Raw genomic sequence first — 15,942 nt, 5'->3', positions numbered from 1 at the left:
AAGACAGATAGTTCTTTGTAGGTTTACTTCTATTTTATTGAAAATACATACAGAGCTTCATCGGGTAAATGAATGAATGAAATGATATTTACCTGATTTTAGTGTTGATATTTGTGACGTTTATTCTTGCAGAATGGCAGCCATTGCACAGCGATCGTAACATCGTAACAGTAGTGGGCAACATCACACAGACGGAGAGCAATGAGTACTCGTTACCTTATGACATCAATGCTCACACTGTCGCTAAACTACGCAATGTATTCCTCAAGGTAAGTAATCGGGTACCTTCAACCTGATTAGCAAGCAGGGATCCATTGGATCAAAAGGATGGGTTGAATTGAAGCATGGGTCAGAAGGGTGCCGTCGATGGGAAAATTGTGAAATACTAGCAAACGATTTTGAAAATCATGAAAATGTGTGAATAATTCAATTGAAAAATTCAATTGTTTTGATCCCTTTTTATCCCATATACTGTGGAGTTTAGAATTTATGCTGCGTTATTTAAAGTTTATGAAATTTTATTTCAATCCGTTCAGATTATGACCAGTAATGGCTTATGTTTTTGTATCTTGGCGTGAAAAAAATGTGAAAATCCTTGGCTGGGTTTCATAGATGTGGAAGAAAAATTGTTCCTGGGATTATTTTGAAATTCGTCAGTTATAACCATGGTTTCTCATCGTTACTACGGTGGTTGTTACCCAGATTAAGGAGTTATCCCTCTAGGAATAACTTTGATATTCAGTCTCTGAAATAAGGCCCAGGTGTTTTGTGACGAAGAGATATACAAAAAATCGAAATTGTATGGATGTGAAAAAAAAGTAAAAATTCCAGAGTTCAGCGATCTGACCCGAAGCGGCAAACTCCAACAAAAGCAGCTTCTTGTCTCAGCAGATGTAGGGTGGCTTAAAGCATTTAGTTGTTGTATTGTCATAGGCTCCAGGTGATTGGGGTATGAGAACTGAACCTATTGATCAACCATTCACAGTGACTGATGCTGATGACGCCATTGATGCTGTAGCTTTATTCAAACTGGTACGAAAACTAAACCAATTACATCTTCAAAGAATTCTGAACTACTCAAAGATATTATATTTCAAACGATTTTTAAACTTTTCAGATATTACGATTTATGAATGATGCTAATTTAGTTGGTTGGCGAGAGACTTTATTGGGCGATTATATCGTTCAAATGGTACGTATAAGTTTGATAGCTCATACACCTCCCAGTTTCACAAACTGTAATTACATTTTGTGAAACTTTTTGTGGAGTTAATCAAGGTTTGATTACGCTTTGTGAAACGGCCTCCTGGTTTTCATCAGCACCGGCCGGGTCCAGAGCCCTGTCCAGACGCGGGCCCAGATCGTGTTTTCCGTATCTCGCTATATGGTCCATACATCAATCGCCAAAAAGAATTTGTGATTGAAGATTTTTTTTTGATTATTTTGCAAAAAAAAGTTTTAACAACTGATACAACTAACATAATACCACAATATACATACACATGCACATAAACATACACATACACACACACATGGTATTTAGTAACATAAAGCCAAATACCCTCAGAAAGAAAAAGAAAATACGAGTTTGATCAAGCAAAAATCTTACTTAAAAATCAGCATTGACCCATTTTCCCAAAATTTATCTTCCAAATTCAAATTTTTGTAACTAGATGATTCGATATCTCTTCTTTATCTAACTTTTTGAGTTGAAAAATTTTTGAAGAAAAAAGAGCAGATGATTTTGAGTGCATTGATAATTGCAGGTGTTGGAGAACGGTCGACTGAGAGACGAGATCTACTCTCAACTTATCAATCAAACATGGCAAAACAACAACGAGGCTAACAACGAACGCGGTTGGTTGCTGATGGCGAATTGTCTCAGTACATTTCCGCCTACGCCTCGTTTGTACAAATATCTACTGAAGTAAGCATTCAACCTTGAATATCAATATACCGGTATTTGTATACTGCTTGATTCGAGGGCCTTGAAATCATGGACCAGTGCTATATATACTCATGTCATAGATCGTGTGACAAGGTTAAAAAACAGATTCAAAAAAACAAATTCAGTGAAAAAATAAGCAAAAAACCAAATGAGAATCCTGGCTTGAGTGATGAAAAAATTTGAAAAACACAAGGTTCTTCTTTGATCGCAATGTGCAGAACTCGAACTTTCCAAGAATCATTTTTTTGGACTATGTATACATGTATACTGCCCTATTGACAGTTCAGTCTTCCTTTAAAAAGTGATTTTATCTCACTAAGGGATTTTTTTAAAATTTTCATTTCCTCCTCTGAAATGATATTTTGATAGGTCTATCTATCCCGTAAACCAAGCAATTGAAAAAACTGGAAAAGATTGATTCACCTTGAAATGTTCCCCAAGGTTATACAGATACGTATGCAAACTTGAAGTAAAATTTCCCATTTCATTCCCACTTTATATTTCAAATTTTTGAACCAACCTCCATATGTTAAGAATATAGAATGCAAAAGGGGCGAAGTAGCAAGGGGTTAAATGGGAAGGGAAAGACATGAAGGTAATAGGAAATTGAAATGGCCATGTCAAATGGGTGATTAGAGGGGTGAAACGAAAGGGAATGGACGAAATAGGAAAAGACCAAAAACCTAATTAAATACGGAACTGATTGATGAGGAATGACTGTTCTTTCTGTTGATGAAGAATGGCTATTCTGTCTGTTGATGAAGAATGTCTATTCTTCATGTTGATGAAGAATGGCTATTCTTTCTGTTGATGAAGAATGACTGTTCTTTCTGTTGATGAAGAATGACTGTTCTTTCTGTTGATGAAGAATGACTGTTCTTTCTGTTGATGAAGAATAACTGTTCTTTCTGTTGTTTAGGTATGTATCCGATTACGCGTATAACGGATTCAAATCGGTTTGTCAACACAAAATGTTACAAATGATGAAAAACGACGCTGTTTTCTCTCGTACGTATCCACCGTGTATGTTGGAGTGGAAAGCCAACCGAAAACGCGCTCACATGGCACTCGAGGTCAAATTCACCGACGGTAAGCTTTATAAATCTGCTAGATCGACTTAGGCAGATGTGAGACTCGGTCAGCTCATTATAAATGAACCTCTACTTAAGAGTCGACTATAACTTAGTACTGCGGGACTGGGTCCAACTTTTCAATCCTTCAACTGACTGAGCACCGATTGGCAGACCGACTTAATCAACTCGATCTGCCATTCGTTTCTTCTTACTGCAAGGACAGGGTAGCCCCCTCACCTGGGAATCAGGGAATGGGGAATTTTGTTTTAAAAAAAGCTAAAAATCGGGGATAAGTCGGGGAAATTTGTTGAGACTGCCAGATTGCGCATAAAATCAAACAGTTTCCGTCTATGTTTTACATATTCAACTATGTTAATTGATTGGATTCTTAGCAGATCGAGTCAGGGAAAACTACGCACGGGTCAGGGAAAACAACGTGCATGTCAGGGGAAAAGCTAGTCAAATAAAGTGGCCATGCTGCGGTAACATGTACAGATTTTTTTTGAAAAATTACCAGCGCTGTAACCGTTTATTTATGCATCAGGTACGACTGGTGTTGGAGCGGTTAATTCATGGATGACAGGCGAAGAATTTGCGTCGCGCGTGTTGAAATCGCGTAATCTGATGGAGAGTAATCACGGTTGGAGCGTTCAGCTGTTGGACGACGACGACGTCTACGAACTCGCCGGCTACAACTATATCCTCGATCTGATCAGCGAAATGGAAATACCGCCTCATTTTCCGTGTAATCAGGCGTACTTCCTCGTGTCGCCGTCAAAATCGAGAGATCGCAAAGCGAGCCGGATAAAAACATACGCCAATACGTAAGTGAAACCGACAGTCAAACTCGCTTAATTCAGATCGTTGTAATTGGAATTTATACTAAGTCAGGGGCGGCAGTTGCTCAAAGTTTCTTAGAGTTAACCAGTGGATAGTTGATATAGTGACTATTAAAACTACATGATACATATTTTTCTGGGGCCAGCTGCTCAATGGTTGGTTAGAGTTAACCAATGGATAGTCAACATAGCGACAATTAAAACTATGTGATACATATTTTTCTCGGGCCGATGGTTCCAGATGGTTAGAGTTAAGCAGTGGATAGTTGACATAATGACGATTAAAACTGCATGATATTAATCCGGGCCAGTCGCTCAAATGTAAGTTTAGAGTTAACCAGTGGATAGTTGACATGGTGACATATAGAGAATGCTACATGAATTAAACGCGAAAACTGAAGTCCGAAAAGTTTACTTACAGCTAATTCCTGAAGACGACTTTGAGGAAACTTTCGGACTTCATCTTTCTCGTTTTATCAGTGTTATTCTGTATATATTGTCGCAACACGGAATAGTGTTTCATCAATGGTTCGACAATTTAAAGTTCATTGTTAGCATGGTATTTATCCAGCGGTTATCTTTACCTAACTTTTGAGAAACTGCAGCAGCTACTGGATATTGTTATTTACAATCTATTTATTCATAAATATGTGTAGAATATATATAACCGGTTTGCATTTTCAGACCTCACAATCCTGATCTTCCACGGATTTTTAAATTGGATTCAAACACGATCGTGCTGCTGCCGTCGGATACTCCGCAATCGCCGGTAATCACATCTGCTCGGCGGCGACGCCGGTCGTCGAGTTCGCCGTCGCCGACAAGATCGCCGCCGGTTTCGCCGAACGAATCGCTCGTGTTTTCGCAGGAGAGCAAATTAAATCAGCGCCCAGCGACGATCGGCGAGGAAAGCGGACTCGCTCGCCAGAGCCGCCTCAATTCGAGATATATCAAACGTAGCGCGCCTGTACCGCCGGTGCTGCCGCCAAGTGGTAGTCCGCCGCAACGACAAAACGACAATTTGGGACTATCGAACTCGTCGCAGTTGAATCAGCGATATCGAAACATCGCTGAGGTCAATTCCGATTTGGCCCGCTCGAAACTGAACGATCGTTACTATGCCAATGGGATCGTCGTCAACAATCACGTCGCTAACTGCGTCGCCGTCGACTACGACGTGCCGAACGGTCACGTGACCGGCGGACATTTCATAAAATCGCCGCAAACGACGAACGTGAAACCCGGCGGCCAGACGGCTCGGGATAAGATATTACATAAAACAGCGAGTCAAGAACGCGAGCGAACTACGTCGACAGGAAGTGAACAATACGACGCTCAGTCGACCAGTCAACCGGCGCCGTCCGAGATCAGTCGAATGGTCGATGAATTGTTCGATTTCGATCAGGATATCGACGAGAGTTTGGATGATTTGACGGACGGGCCGAGGATGGTACGAGTAATGCGCGGAGGAGGTGAGGGAGTACCGGGACTGAACCAGGTGAGATCATCTTGAATTGCGATCGGTACCAAATTTCACAAAGGAGTTGAACATTCTGTAAAACTCGCTTATCTGGATCCAGATATTATCCTGGTCTGTCTCATGTAAATGTATATAAAATATGACGTTTAATCTGTATTTCTCATAAACTGGGTGAATTTCATCATCAGTAAAGAGAGGGGAGAGTGGAGAATGAGGGGTGGAGAGAGGAGTGGAGAATATGGGGGTAGAGTGCAAACTGGAGAGTGAAGAATGAGGGGGTTAAAAGAGGGAAGAGAGGAGGGGTAAAGACAGAGGGGCAGACAATCACTGCCAGTGATAGTCTCACTTGTACTGGAGCCCATGTAGATTTATATATAATTCTTGTTTAATTAATTTACTGACTGTCTTTCTATAGACTGCGTACATGCCTCAAGCAGGAACTGGAGTAATGAATTTGGGCATGAACAATGTCGCCATGGGTAACCAATTAATGAATCCGCCCATCAGCGCCGGATTTGGAACCGGTAGGTCCAACAAGAGTTCACATTTTAGAGATAAATTGCTCACGATATAAAGAAAAATTCATTATGAAATATTCTGAAATCAGAATATATCTTAAAGGATTTCAAAACTTTCATTCCAGTTCCGCTCGTTAATCCCGGTTTAGGTTCAGTAACTCCTGGTTTGGCGACTGTGAATCCGAACTTAGGTAATCCGTATTTGCATATGCAAGCTCAGCAGATAGCAACCCAACAAGCCAACCTGAACCAAGCTGCACATCAAATCGCTAGTCAAAATGCAACTATGGCTCAAATGGTAGGTCTTCCGAAAGAAATTTGAATATAATTTCACTAGTTTTCATGGGTGGATCTGCTTGATAGGCGGTCACAGTCATATATAATCAGTCATCCAAGTAGAAAGGCTGTGTTCGGGGTTTTACCGTATAAGAAGTCTAGAAACTGAAGCATTTTCCAAACATGACTAGTAGTAGTTACTTCTGTCTGATTCGTGACTGTGTAGAAATGTGGGGTTCGCATTCTGGCTCAATAGTTCTAGGTAACATTTGCTCCGAACAGAGCATGAATTGTATGAAGCTAGTTAACTAACTACCGTAACCCGGGTACCCCCTAAACTATCAGTTTGAGATTATTTACTGGATTCGATGTCGATTGATTTATTTATGTTTTAGGAGCAGCAACAGCAAGTTCTGCATGCGGCTGTCCAACAACAGGCTTTACAGAATCAACTACTTCAATACTCGCTCCAAGGTGAAATATTGAAACAACAACTGCAGCAGATTGCGACACCGACCGGCAGCCAACCGACGCCTTCAACGTCGTCGAATCATCTCAATCAGCCATCTTTATCGGAACGGCGTAAAGGCGTTAGCGCTCCGTCGCCGATAGTCATCCCGCAAGGTCCGGGCCACGGCAACCGTGCAGCCGTGCGTAATCTCAAGGAGCATTACGAGTCACAGTCCCCTCCGGAGCGTGTGACGTCGCCGCAGAGGAAAATATCGATGGTTAAATTCTCCGAAGACGTGCAGACTATACCGGGCGTCGAAGGCTCGCCGATAACCAGTCCCGTTACATCGCCGAAAGTGAGACGTTCACCGACGAAAACAAAACCTGGCTCACCGGTTAAAACCAGTTCACCGGGTCCTCGATCTCCAACAAAACTGGGGTCACCAGTTAAAACCAGTTCGCCGGGTCTGGGATCTCCGATGAAGCCCGGGTTACCGGTTAAACGGACTGCTCCACCTCCCCCTCCACCCCCACCACCGGTTTCAAACGGCCATATATCGGATTCTGAAAGCTCCGACCAGGACGGAGCGATGTTGATGCTCGGTTCAAGTGTCAAGATCGACCGACAAAAATCGATGGCGACGCCGTCCCCTCCTCCGACGGACGACGAGCGAGTCGAGGTAGAGAAACTGCCGGGACGCGCGACGACGATTCGCGTCGGTCACGTCTGCTGGCCACCGAAACCGAACCGCGATCACCGACACAAAGTACACGTCGGAAAACTGTTCATCGAGGAGAAACCCGTGAAAACGCACGAGATAACCGGCGCCGGCGCCGTGGCACATCGCGATCAAGTGGAACAGGAAACAATGGAACTTATTCGTACTCAAAGCGCGAGTCGTGAGAATATCAAAAAGGCAGCCGAGATCGGTATTGCGTCCGCTCTCGCTAAACTCGGCAAAGATCCAAAAACCGACAAGGTAAAAATGTAAATCCATCCATACTCTATTCGCATATGTTTTGAGCCCATTCCCGGTATAACATCAGAATTTATTGACATTGAAATTATTATGGATATACGTTAGGAAGGGATCTTAAACATAGAATAGAATAGAATATCAAACTGGTTTTTTTTTCCGTTGATTTTTACGCATCAGTTCTCATTTGTTGATGGAAACAGGTTTTTTGAGGAAAGTATTGACAGGTTTTAACATAAAGTCTTGATATTTGACAATTGCTACCACTGTCATAGGATAGATCTCCATACACTGAGCACCATTTAGGGATTATCAGTAGAAGGTTTCCTTTTCCTGATTCAGTCAATAAAAGAACCTTTGACTAAGATATGGAAGTTCGTAACGGAGATGTTTGTATTCCAGCTCGACGGAGGCGAGAAACCGCCCGAGAAAATCGACACAGGCGTGAAAATAGATATGAAACAACGCGCGATGTTGCTACAATGGAAAATGTCGAGTTTGAATAAAGATGAAGATGAACCGGAGAAGACACAAACGGAACCGATACCGATACCCCTTCCACCTCCTGAATTTAGAAGTAAGCCTCTTTCATTTTTCAGATCTGAGCACAATTCTCACTACGAGAAAAAAATACTGTACCGGTATTTAGTATAGTCAAACTTGACATTAGAGTTGTTTAGGTTCAGATTGAATTCTGAATCTTAGCCCACAACTGTATATACAGAACTGGATCCCTGCCATTCTGATGTAGTTATTAGTTTCCGAGACGAACACTCTTCTACTGACTTTAAAAAAATCCGAAGTTCACTGTGTTATTATCGTGTCTATATATATATATAGCTGGACCTATAGAAGCGAGACAATCTCCCGAGAGAGCGTCGATTCCTAAACCACCGCCGCTGATGCCGTTCGTCAGCCCGAAATCGCAACAAACAATAGAAACGATCGTGTCGCAGCTACATTCGGCTAATTCGGCACCGTTCTACATGTACACTCGAGTACCCTGGCAGATACAGATCAGAAAAGAGGTAAGATAGATATAAATGCTGCTGATTACGCCGGCTTAGCTTATAACTATGCATCGGTCATCTAGCGCTGGAGAGAACCATCCATCAGGTCAAGAATTTGATCTCTCTTGGGCGGAGAGACCGCAACACCTCGTAATCAAGGTTCCCCCAGTACGGGGAAATTGGGAAAAACCTGGGCCTTTCGAAATAATAATTCCCATTTGGAAATATTTGGGAACTTGAGAAATCTTCCCGTAATCAGGGAAATATTTGGGAAATTCATTTGCATTTCGCGTATTGCATTTGCCAAGGGGAACTCTCTTCAGTAATTTCTCCTGAAAATCACTTTTATCAGTCACCACTAAATGTCGACTGTAGCATGATTGTATCTGTTCATTTCCATGAAATACTTGGGTGGAAAATAAATGCGTTATAATCATTTCAGGTGTTTTCTCCGTCCGAACGGTTGGACAATCCTCTCGCTTTGACGTTGATATTCTGCCAGGTGGCGCAGGATGTATTCGTGACGAATTGCGTGCGAATCAACAAAGATGAACGCGTGAAAATGAGAAGCTTGCTCGGTAAGCGTTCGATAACCCATCGGGGCTAGAATTTTAATTGCCTGCTATCGCAAACACCAAAACAAGAAACGCAGAAACATACCGACAGTGCCACCTAGTGATGATAAAAGTTGTAATTGCATCGGATGATATGAAAATTCGAGATCAGTTAGTTACCCTAATGATGAGATTACCGCGTGAATCTCAGGGATTTAACCCTTTCAGTGCCTTTACACCGCAGTGCGGTGTATGAATCGGTGATGGATTTTGCGAGCACACCGCGCTGCTGTGTATTGATGTAATAAGTAATTAGTAATTATCTCTCTTGAAAAATGGCAGCACCTGTCAAACGTAGTGAAATACTAGTAACTAACGATACACCGCGCCGCGGTGTAGACGCACTATAGTGGTATTCCCGTTATTCAACACGCTAGGGTGGAATTTTTCAAAAATTTCAAATTATCTCCAGCACTATAGGGTATTGATTAGTCAGCACTGAAAGGGTTAAACGATCTCGCGCCTTGCACTTCACTGATGTCGAAATAACATCATATTTTCCAGAGAGTCACGGCGTTACGTCCGAAAATTTCACTTCACCTACGCATAAAAGTTACGTAAAGAAGATGGTAGTTGAAGCAGCCCGGGAATGGCCTGTTTACTTTTCGAGGTTATTCCCAGTAATGGTATGTATGATCTGTATATGACCGTATCTAATAGCAACATTCCAATTTTTTGAAAGTAACTCCTTTTCTAAGGAAAGAAATGGGCATTTTATCCTCTCAAATAGTTTGGTGTATTCTTTGTTCATCTGTGTGTGATTGTCAAGAGGCATAAATTTTGATTTGGCCTTAAAAATCGATTGATATTGTTTACAGTGTGAGAAAGAGTTTGTGGACACTGAAATGATCGCAGTAAGTCACTCGGGAGTCAGATACATCAGGAGAGAGAAGGATTTTGTCGATGAAAGTTTGACGATTCTGCAGCATATCAGGTACGTGGGTTAGTCGTATAATTCCTACAGTCCTGGGCCCAGTTTCACGAAAAAGTTTAAGCCTAAAATGGTTAAGTTTGAATTGTTGTCCTCATTGCAAACATGAAGTAACCAATGGCAATGACGTGAAAAATTTAAGTTTAACTTTTTTGTGAAACTGGGCCCTGGACTGCAGTTCTACAGTCATAGTCATTTGCTGACAATTTGGTGGTTGACTCCTATCGAACTTTTTGCAATTACTGAGGAACATTTACATGAAGTTTTCAGCAGTTGCAAGCTGAGAGTTAGAAAGAGGGCTTTGCAATTGCGGTGCTTAAGAGTTTGAAAATTAAATTAGTGGATTGACTGTCAAATTTCGTCTTCATTTACTGTGGAACTGGGTTTGTATTTGATGGAACATGTCGATGGATTTTTGTTGGAATGTTTTTCAGATTCGAACAGATTATTGATGTCACTACTCCGAAAACAGGCATCGTCATCGTCAATACGAACGATAAACTACAACATTCTTTATTCTCTCCTAGAGTAAGATTTCAGTTCTGAAAAGTCCATCCAATTCTGAAAAGTCCATCCAATTTCTGATATTATCAACTGTTATGATATTTTGACTGGTTTCAAAATGTTACTTTCATATTTATTGATAGGCAACTGAGATAAAACAGCTGATTGAGGCGTATTGTATCGACTCAGAAAAGGTAATAACAATTATTGAGTTGGGAAATAGAATTATCAGGGAAATAGAAGGTTTTAGCAAAGTTCATGCTGCATGTTCTGAGTCGTATCCCAGGAGTTGACTAGTCACCGAGTAACGAGGCGTCTACTGTATGTCGAAATAGATTTCAACTCTCTGAATTGGAAATTAAGTAATTAATGATTAAGGAAATAGAAAGTTAAACCAAATATGTTCCAAACTTTTATTTAAATGAAACATTTTGAGGTACCGAGTAAGGGGCAATCTACTGTACAGAGATATGACTGATATATTGTTTAACCCTTTCAGTGCCTCTACACCGCAGTGCGGTGTACGAATCAGTGATGTATTTTGCTAGTACACCGCACTGCGGTGTAATGATTTGATTAGTAATTACTAATTATCTCTCTTGAAAGATGGCAGCACCTGTCAAACATAGTGAAATATTAGTAACTAATGATATACCGTGCCAGGGTGTAGACCCACTATAGTGGTATTCCCGCTATTCAACACACTAGGGTGAATTTTTCAGAATTTTCAAATTATCTTCAGCACTATAGGGTATTAATTAGCCAGCACCGAAAGGGTTAAGTCATACTTGGGCAATATATCATGATGAATGCCCGCGAGAAAGATATACATGTATATGCGGCTTTCTTCAATTTCAGGAAATGATGTTCACGTATTTATGATATTTTCGGGTTGATATGACAGCAGGTTATTTATTTACGAATGCTTCGTTCTTGTTTGAATTGATTTTTAATCCTCCTCGATTCGAAATGATTTTGCGACGATTGCTATTTACGATCTTATTTCTCCCGGTTCGACCTTATCCTCTCCCCTCCCCGTAAACATATAAACAAATACGTAATATTTTTCAATTCTAAATCTCCTGGGGCTAGTTCCACAGTTGTGTAAGTTAAAGTTAAGATTTGAGTTTGAATGAGATAATTTTCGATGAGTCACTTCTTAACTGTGAACTGTGGAACTGGATCCTGTTTGTTAAATCCTCTTCTGGGAACCAGGTTCAGCAAAAAAAGATTTTTTACTTTACAATCGATTTTGTTAACATGCTACACTTTTAATGAAGACATGAAATGATGAAAATATTTACCGAAAGATACAATATTCTCGATGAAACAGTATCCTTTGCAACATTTATCCTTTCATAGAAAATCATTTCCTTTTTCTCGGAACTTATTTCGATGATTATTCAATTATTTCATGGATTTCGGGATCTAGGAAATAGCAAAATCATGTAGATCCAGTATCGGTATTTGAATGGTAGTTTTTGAGAATGATTTAAATAGTTGATCACGAAGTGTTTATTCGTCATTGCTGATGTTTTATTTTCAGGGCACTGTCTACGTTCGGGCTTTGAATACGTATCACACCCGCGAATCTACATTACTCAGTTTCCAGTCCGGCGACCTGATCAAGGTCACCAGCAAAGACAGACATTTAGCTCACGGTGAGTAGAACCTATTCATACTCCACTCGTCTTACGTATCATTTAGACTCGCAATATTTCGCGCATTTCTTACTGAATACCGAATTGGGAATAAATTTACCGTGGGATTACCAACTCGGGCAGACGTCCTTTCGTTATCATATAACGCTGTGTTTTATAGGATGGATGTACGGTTCACTGAATGGCCGAGCGGGAATGTTCCCCGTCGAACATGTAGAACGAGTCTCGAGACATGAGATCACGAGAAAAGGCAGCAAATTAGTGCGTGTAAGTTATTCCAGTATCGAAATATAACGAGAGAAATCCCACTATAAATTCGGCCAAAAATTCGGACATTATATTTTCATCGCGTTTTAGTAGAATATGGCTTAATTGTCATCAGAAATGCGTTGGTGTTTAGTGAGCACAGGCGATATAAAGAATAGTGTTATAACAAACTGTATTAGGGTTACAGTCATTTTGACTCGGGGTGGCAACCAATCAATGATTCATTATATATTATACATTTTGTATGTACATAATTGTTAATAATTCTTTATTGATCAAATGAACATTACATTACATTACAAAACATTGTGAAGGTTTCTTGAGCTTCCGAGATAACGGAACCATCCAATATAATGTTATATTTGTTTCTGTTTGATGGACAGATTGGCCACTATGAATTGCTAGACCTTGTCCATCACCTGGGATTTACCTGGTTGACCGTGCATTGTACTTTTCACCATATTGTTATGTTGTTTTTATTCGTGACAGCCTATATCTACTGGTGCAATACTTTCTGATCGTCAAGTTGAGCAACCGCAACCAAGTCCTAGAAGGGTAAATATATCCTAATCAAATTCCAACCATTCTAGGATGCCAACATAATATAATATTTTAAATCCAGTTTTCATAGTTTCTTCAAGACTTCACTACTTACTGTGCTCACTTGATTTTTTGTTTTCTGAATAATGAAATGAAGATTTGATAAAGAAATTTTGGCTATCTGATTATAACGATCAAAAATCTTTACGGTTCGTTTATAGATGACATTTGTCAGTCATTCATTGTACATTTCATATCCCCCTCTCCTTCCCCCCACACTCCATCCCTTCATGTTCCCACAACTCGTGTTCTGTCAAAAGTCCCAATTCCACTACAAGAAATTTCACTCCCAGATGAAGAAAATCATGTCTTTGTCTCATCATCTCGCAGCATAGTGTAAATGGTAGCGTGAACGGTAGTATGCACAGCGCCGGAAGTGCTACGACGAACCTCTTAGACGCCAAATACACAATGATGGAGTTCGCCTTGCAGTATTTCCGTGAATCGCCAAACAAATACGAGATGCTACGAAAATCAGACGGCTCAATTCGTGGAACGTTTAAACTGTTGGAGACGATCAAATCGGCGAGTTTACGGAATCGCAGCAAAAAAGGCAGCAAGAAAGGTTCGAATTTATATTCTCCATTGAAAATTACGGGGAATAATGTAGATATTGCCATACAAGTTTTATGTATAAGCAGTCCTCGGGTTTATATAGACGTGTAATTTGTGTAGCTACCAACACGTGCTCCATCGACTGGGGAGAACCAATTATTGTCTATAACAGATAAACTGATGTATTCTCAGTGTAGAAACTCGAAACCGTTTGAATGATAAATGTTAAGATTGTGGCGGGATCATTGTAAGATAATTCATTCTCATTGTCTGTTCATTTATTCACATAAAAGATTTCTTGCTTGCTTATCACGATGAATATTTCAAGTAGAGAATAAACAATAAGTAATGACATGATAATTCGTTGCATTTTTTAGCGAAGGGTAATTGGAGTTGGAAGGAGATAGCTGAAATGATCAAATGGACGAAATCACCGATTCAAGCATCGTTATTAAAGTGGCATTCTTCGACAGCGAATAAACTAGCACTTGAGTGTTTCATAGGTTTGTCGAGAGACTGCTTGTTTGACCAGTCACAGATGAATGTGATAATAAGGCATTTTCTAATTGCATGTTCATTTTTTGCAGCCATTATGAAATATATGGGCGATTATCCATTGGCGAAGAATCAAACTGATCTCGATTGTGTCTACATCGTTTTAATGGTAAGTGGAAATTCTGATTCAGATTATGCACATTGATTTGTGACAGTTCCTGCAGGTGTAGGGTACACAGAGGAATAGGTTCTATTGGGGAGAAAATTTTTAAAAGGTCAGGTCGAAAATGTTGAGAGAACCTATTAAAACCCTCTGCACATGACGTATTGTCAACATCATGGATGTGACCACTAACATGATGTTGTCTATCTGGTGGTTATTGTTATCTTTCGAAACAATTTTATATTGAGTTTGCTAATCAAATCAACTTTTACACATGTGCCTGTATGTTTTTCAATTGATTGATTTCAGGCATGTCACAATACTCCCGATTTACGAGATGAAGTCTACTGTCAACTTTGTAAACAATCGACCAACAACAGAAGCAAGAAAGCGTAAGATTTCATTATTTAATCCTTTCAGTGCTGACATCCCCCTAAAGTGCTCAGGATAATTTTTGAAAAATTCCAACGCATTGTGTTGAATAACATGAATACCGTACCGCTATAGTGCGTCTACACTGGTGTATTAGTTATCAATATCTCACTCTGTTTGAAAGGTGCTGCCATCTTTCATTCGAGATAAAAACTAATAACTAATTACATCAATACACCGTGGTGCAGCGTTCTAGCAAAATCCATCACCGATTTATACACCGCACCGTGGTGTATACACTGAAAGGTTTAATACCACTTTGATTCTCGTTTTTATTAGAATGTCTTGAAAGAACACAGATTTCAAATCATTTTATAAGAACAAAATTCAGGGCCAAATGAAAATGGTCAGGGCTGCTAAAAACTCGTTGTCCATGCTTTGCAGTTTATGTTTATTGTATGATATTGTGCTATTTGCAGTGAGTCTGGAATGAAAGGTTGGAGATTATTCGGAGTTCTGACGGCGTACTTCGATTGTAGTGAAATTCTGAGACCGTATTTAATACAGTTTCTACAGACGGCGTCCCACGATTCGAAACGAGAATATCACGGTAACGTAACACGAAATCTATATAATTTTCTCTTGGATATCATACCATAGTGGCGTATGTGAGTGGAAAACGAATACTGTACTCTTTATCCAGGATTGTCGGCGATTGCTTTGGCAAACTTCCGCAAAACTCTGAAATCCGGTGGTCGTAAAAATGTTCCCAGTCGAACTGAGATCGATGCTCTGACAGTAAGTTATTTCACTAATCCTAATTCCATAAAGTCTTTTGAAAGCCCGGATAAGAATTCCGGTCTCTCTTGTCAAACACAAGAAGGAAGACCGTATCTTATATTGTCTCCTTAGGGAGCTGATTTTGTGATCTCCACAATTTCGGATACATGGAACAACTAACAAACCAGTTGAAACTACTTGATCATATCATAATGTAGATATTTTTCTACATTTAGTTTGACTGAAAGTTGAAAATGAACTGTATTCCGATAATTGTTTTTAGCGCGGTCGTCTGACGAAGAGACAGATGTTCTTGTTGCCAGGAGGATATCCGATGATGTTGAATGTTCGTTCGGTCACGGTAAGTTCAGCACAGTTCAGTGGGGAGGGTGCGGTGCAAGGACCATCAGACCTAGGCAGGTTTCGATC

General features: G+C 40.2%; 1 protein-coding gene across 1 annotated transcript in view; it reads left to right on the top strand.

The window, feature by feature from the left end:
* LOC141904790 (unconventional myosin-XV-like) overlaps positions 1 to 15,942 on the top strand; it is a 55,800-nt gene that overhangs the window by 34,019 nt on the left and 5,839 nt on the right. The window contains exons 25-51 of the mRNA XM_074793463.1: positions 133 to 269; positions 934 to 1,032; positions 1,118 to 1,192; positions 1,767 to 1,927; positions 2,868 to 3,037; positions 3,566 to 3,845; positions 4,545 to 5,358; positions 5,756 to 5,864; positions 5,984 to 6,156; positions 6,530 to 7,564; positions 7,964 to 8,138; positions 8,402 to 8,589; positions 9,014 to 9,149; positions 9,690 to 9,811; positions 10,004 to 10,119; positions 10,551 to 10,644; positions 10,764 to 10,814; positions 12,167 to 12,281; positions 12,442 to 12,548; positions 13,038 to 13,103; positions 13,479 to 13,713; positions 14,081 to 14,206; positions 14,291 to 14,367; positions 14,671 to 14,753; positions 15,213 to 15,343; positions 15,437 to 15,531; positions 15,797 to 15,874. Of these exons, the coding sequence (XP_074649564.1) occupies positions 133 to 269; positions 934 to 1,032; positions 1,118 to 1,192; positions 1,767 to 1,927; positions 2,868 to 3,037; positions 3,566 to 3,845; positions 4,545 to 5,358; positions 5,756 to 5,864; positions 5,984 to 6,156; positions 6,530 to 7,564; positions 7,964 to 8,138; positions 8,402 to 8,589; positions 9,014 to 9,149; positions 9,690 to 9,811; positions 10,004 to 10,119; positions 10,551 to 10,644; positions 10,764 to 10,814; positions 12,167 to 12,281; positions 12,442 to 12,548; positions 13,038 to 13,103; positions 13,479 to 13,713; positions 14,081 to 14,206; positions 14,291 to 14,367; positions 14,671 to 14,753; positions 15,213 to 15,343; positions 15,437 to 15,531; positions 15,797 to 15,874 (5,048 nt within the window). The remainder of the gene's footprint in view (positions 1 to 132; positions 270 to 933; positions 1,033 to 1,117; positions 1,193 to 1,766; positions 1,928 to 2,867; positions 3,038 to 3,565; positions 3,846 to 4,544; positions 5,359 to 5,755; positions 5,865 to 5,983; positions 6,157 to 6,529; positions 7,565 to 7,963; positions 8,139 to 8,401; positions 8,590 to 9,013; positions 9,150 to 9,689; positions 9,812 to 10,003; positions 10,120 to 10,550; positions 10,645 to 10,763; positions 10,815 to 12,166; positions 12,282 to 12,441; positions 12,549 to 13,037; positions 13,104 to 13,478; positions 13,714 to 14,080; positions 14,207 to 14,290; positions 14,368 to 14,670; positions 14,754 to 15,212; positions 15,344 to 15,436; positions 15,532 to 15,796; positions 15,875 to 15,942) is intronic.

This window comes from Tubulanus polymorphus, chromosome 4 (assembly GCF_964204645.1).
Source record: "Tubulanus polymorphus chromosome 4, tnTubPoly1.2, whole genome shotgun sequence".
NCBI lineage: Eukaryota > Metazoa > Nemertea > Palaeonemertea > Tubulaniformes > Tubulanidae > Tubulanus > Tubulanus polymorphus.
Note: the sequence above shows the minus strand (reverse complement) of the source record. Positions and strands in the feature narration are given on the sequence as shown.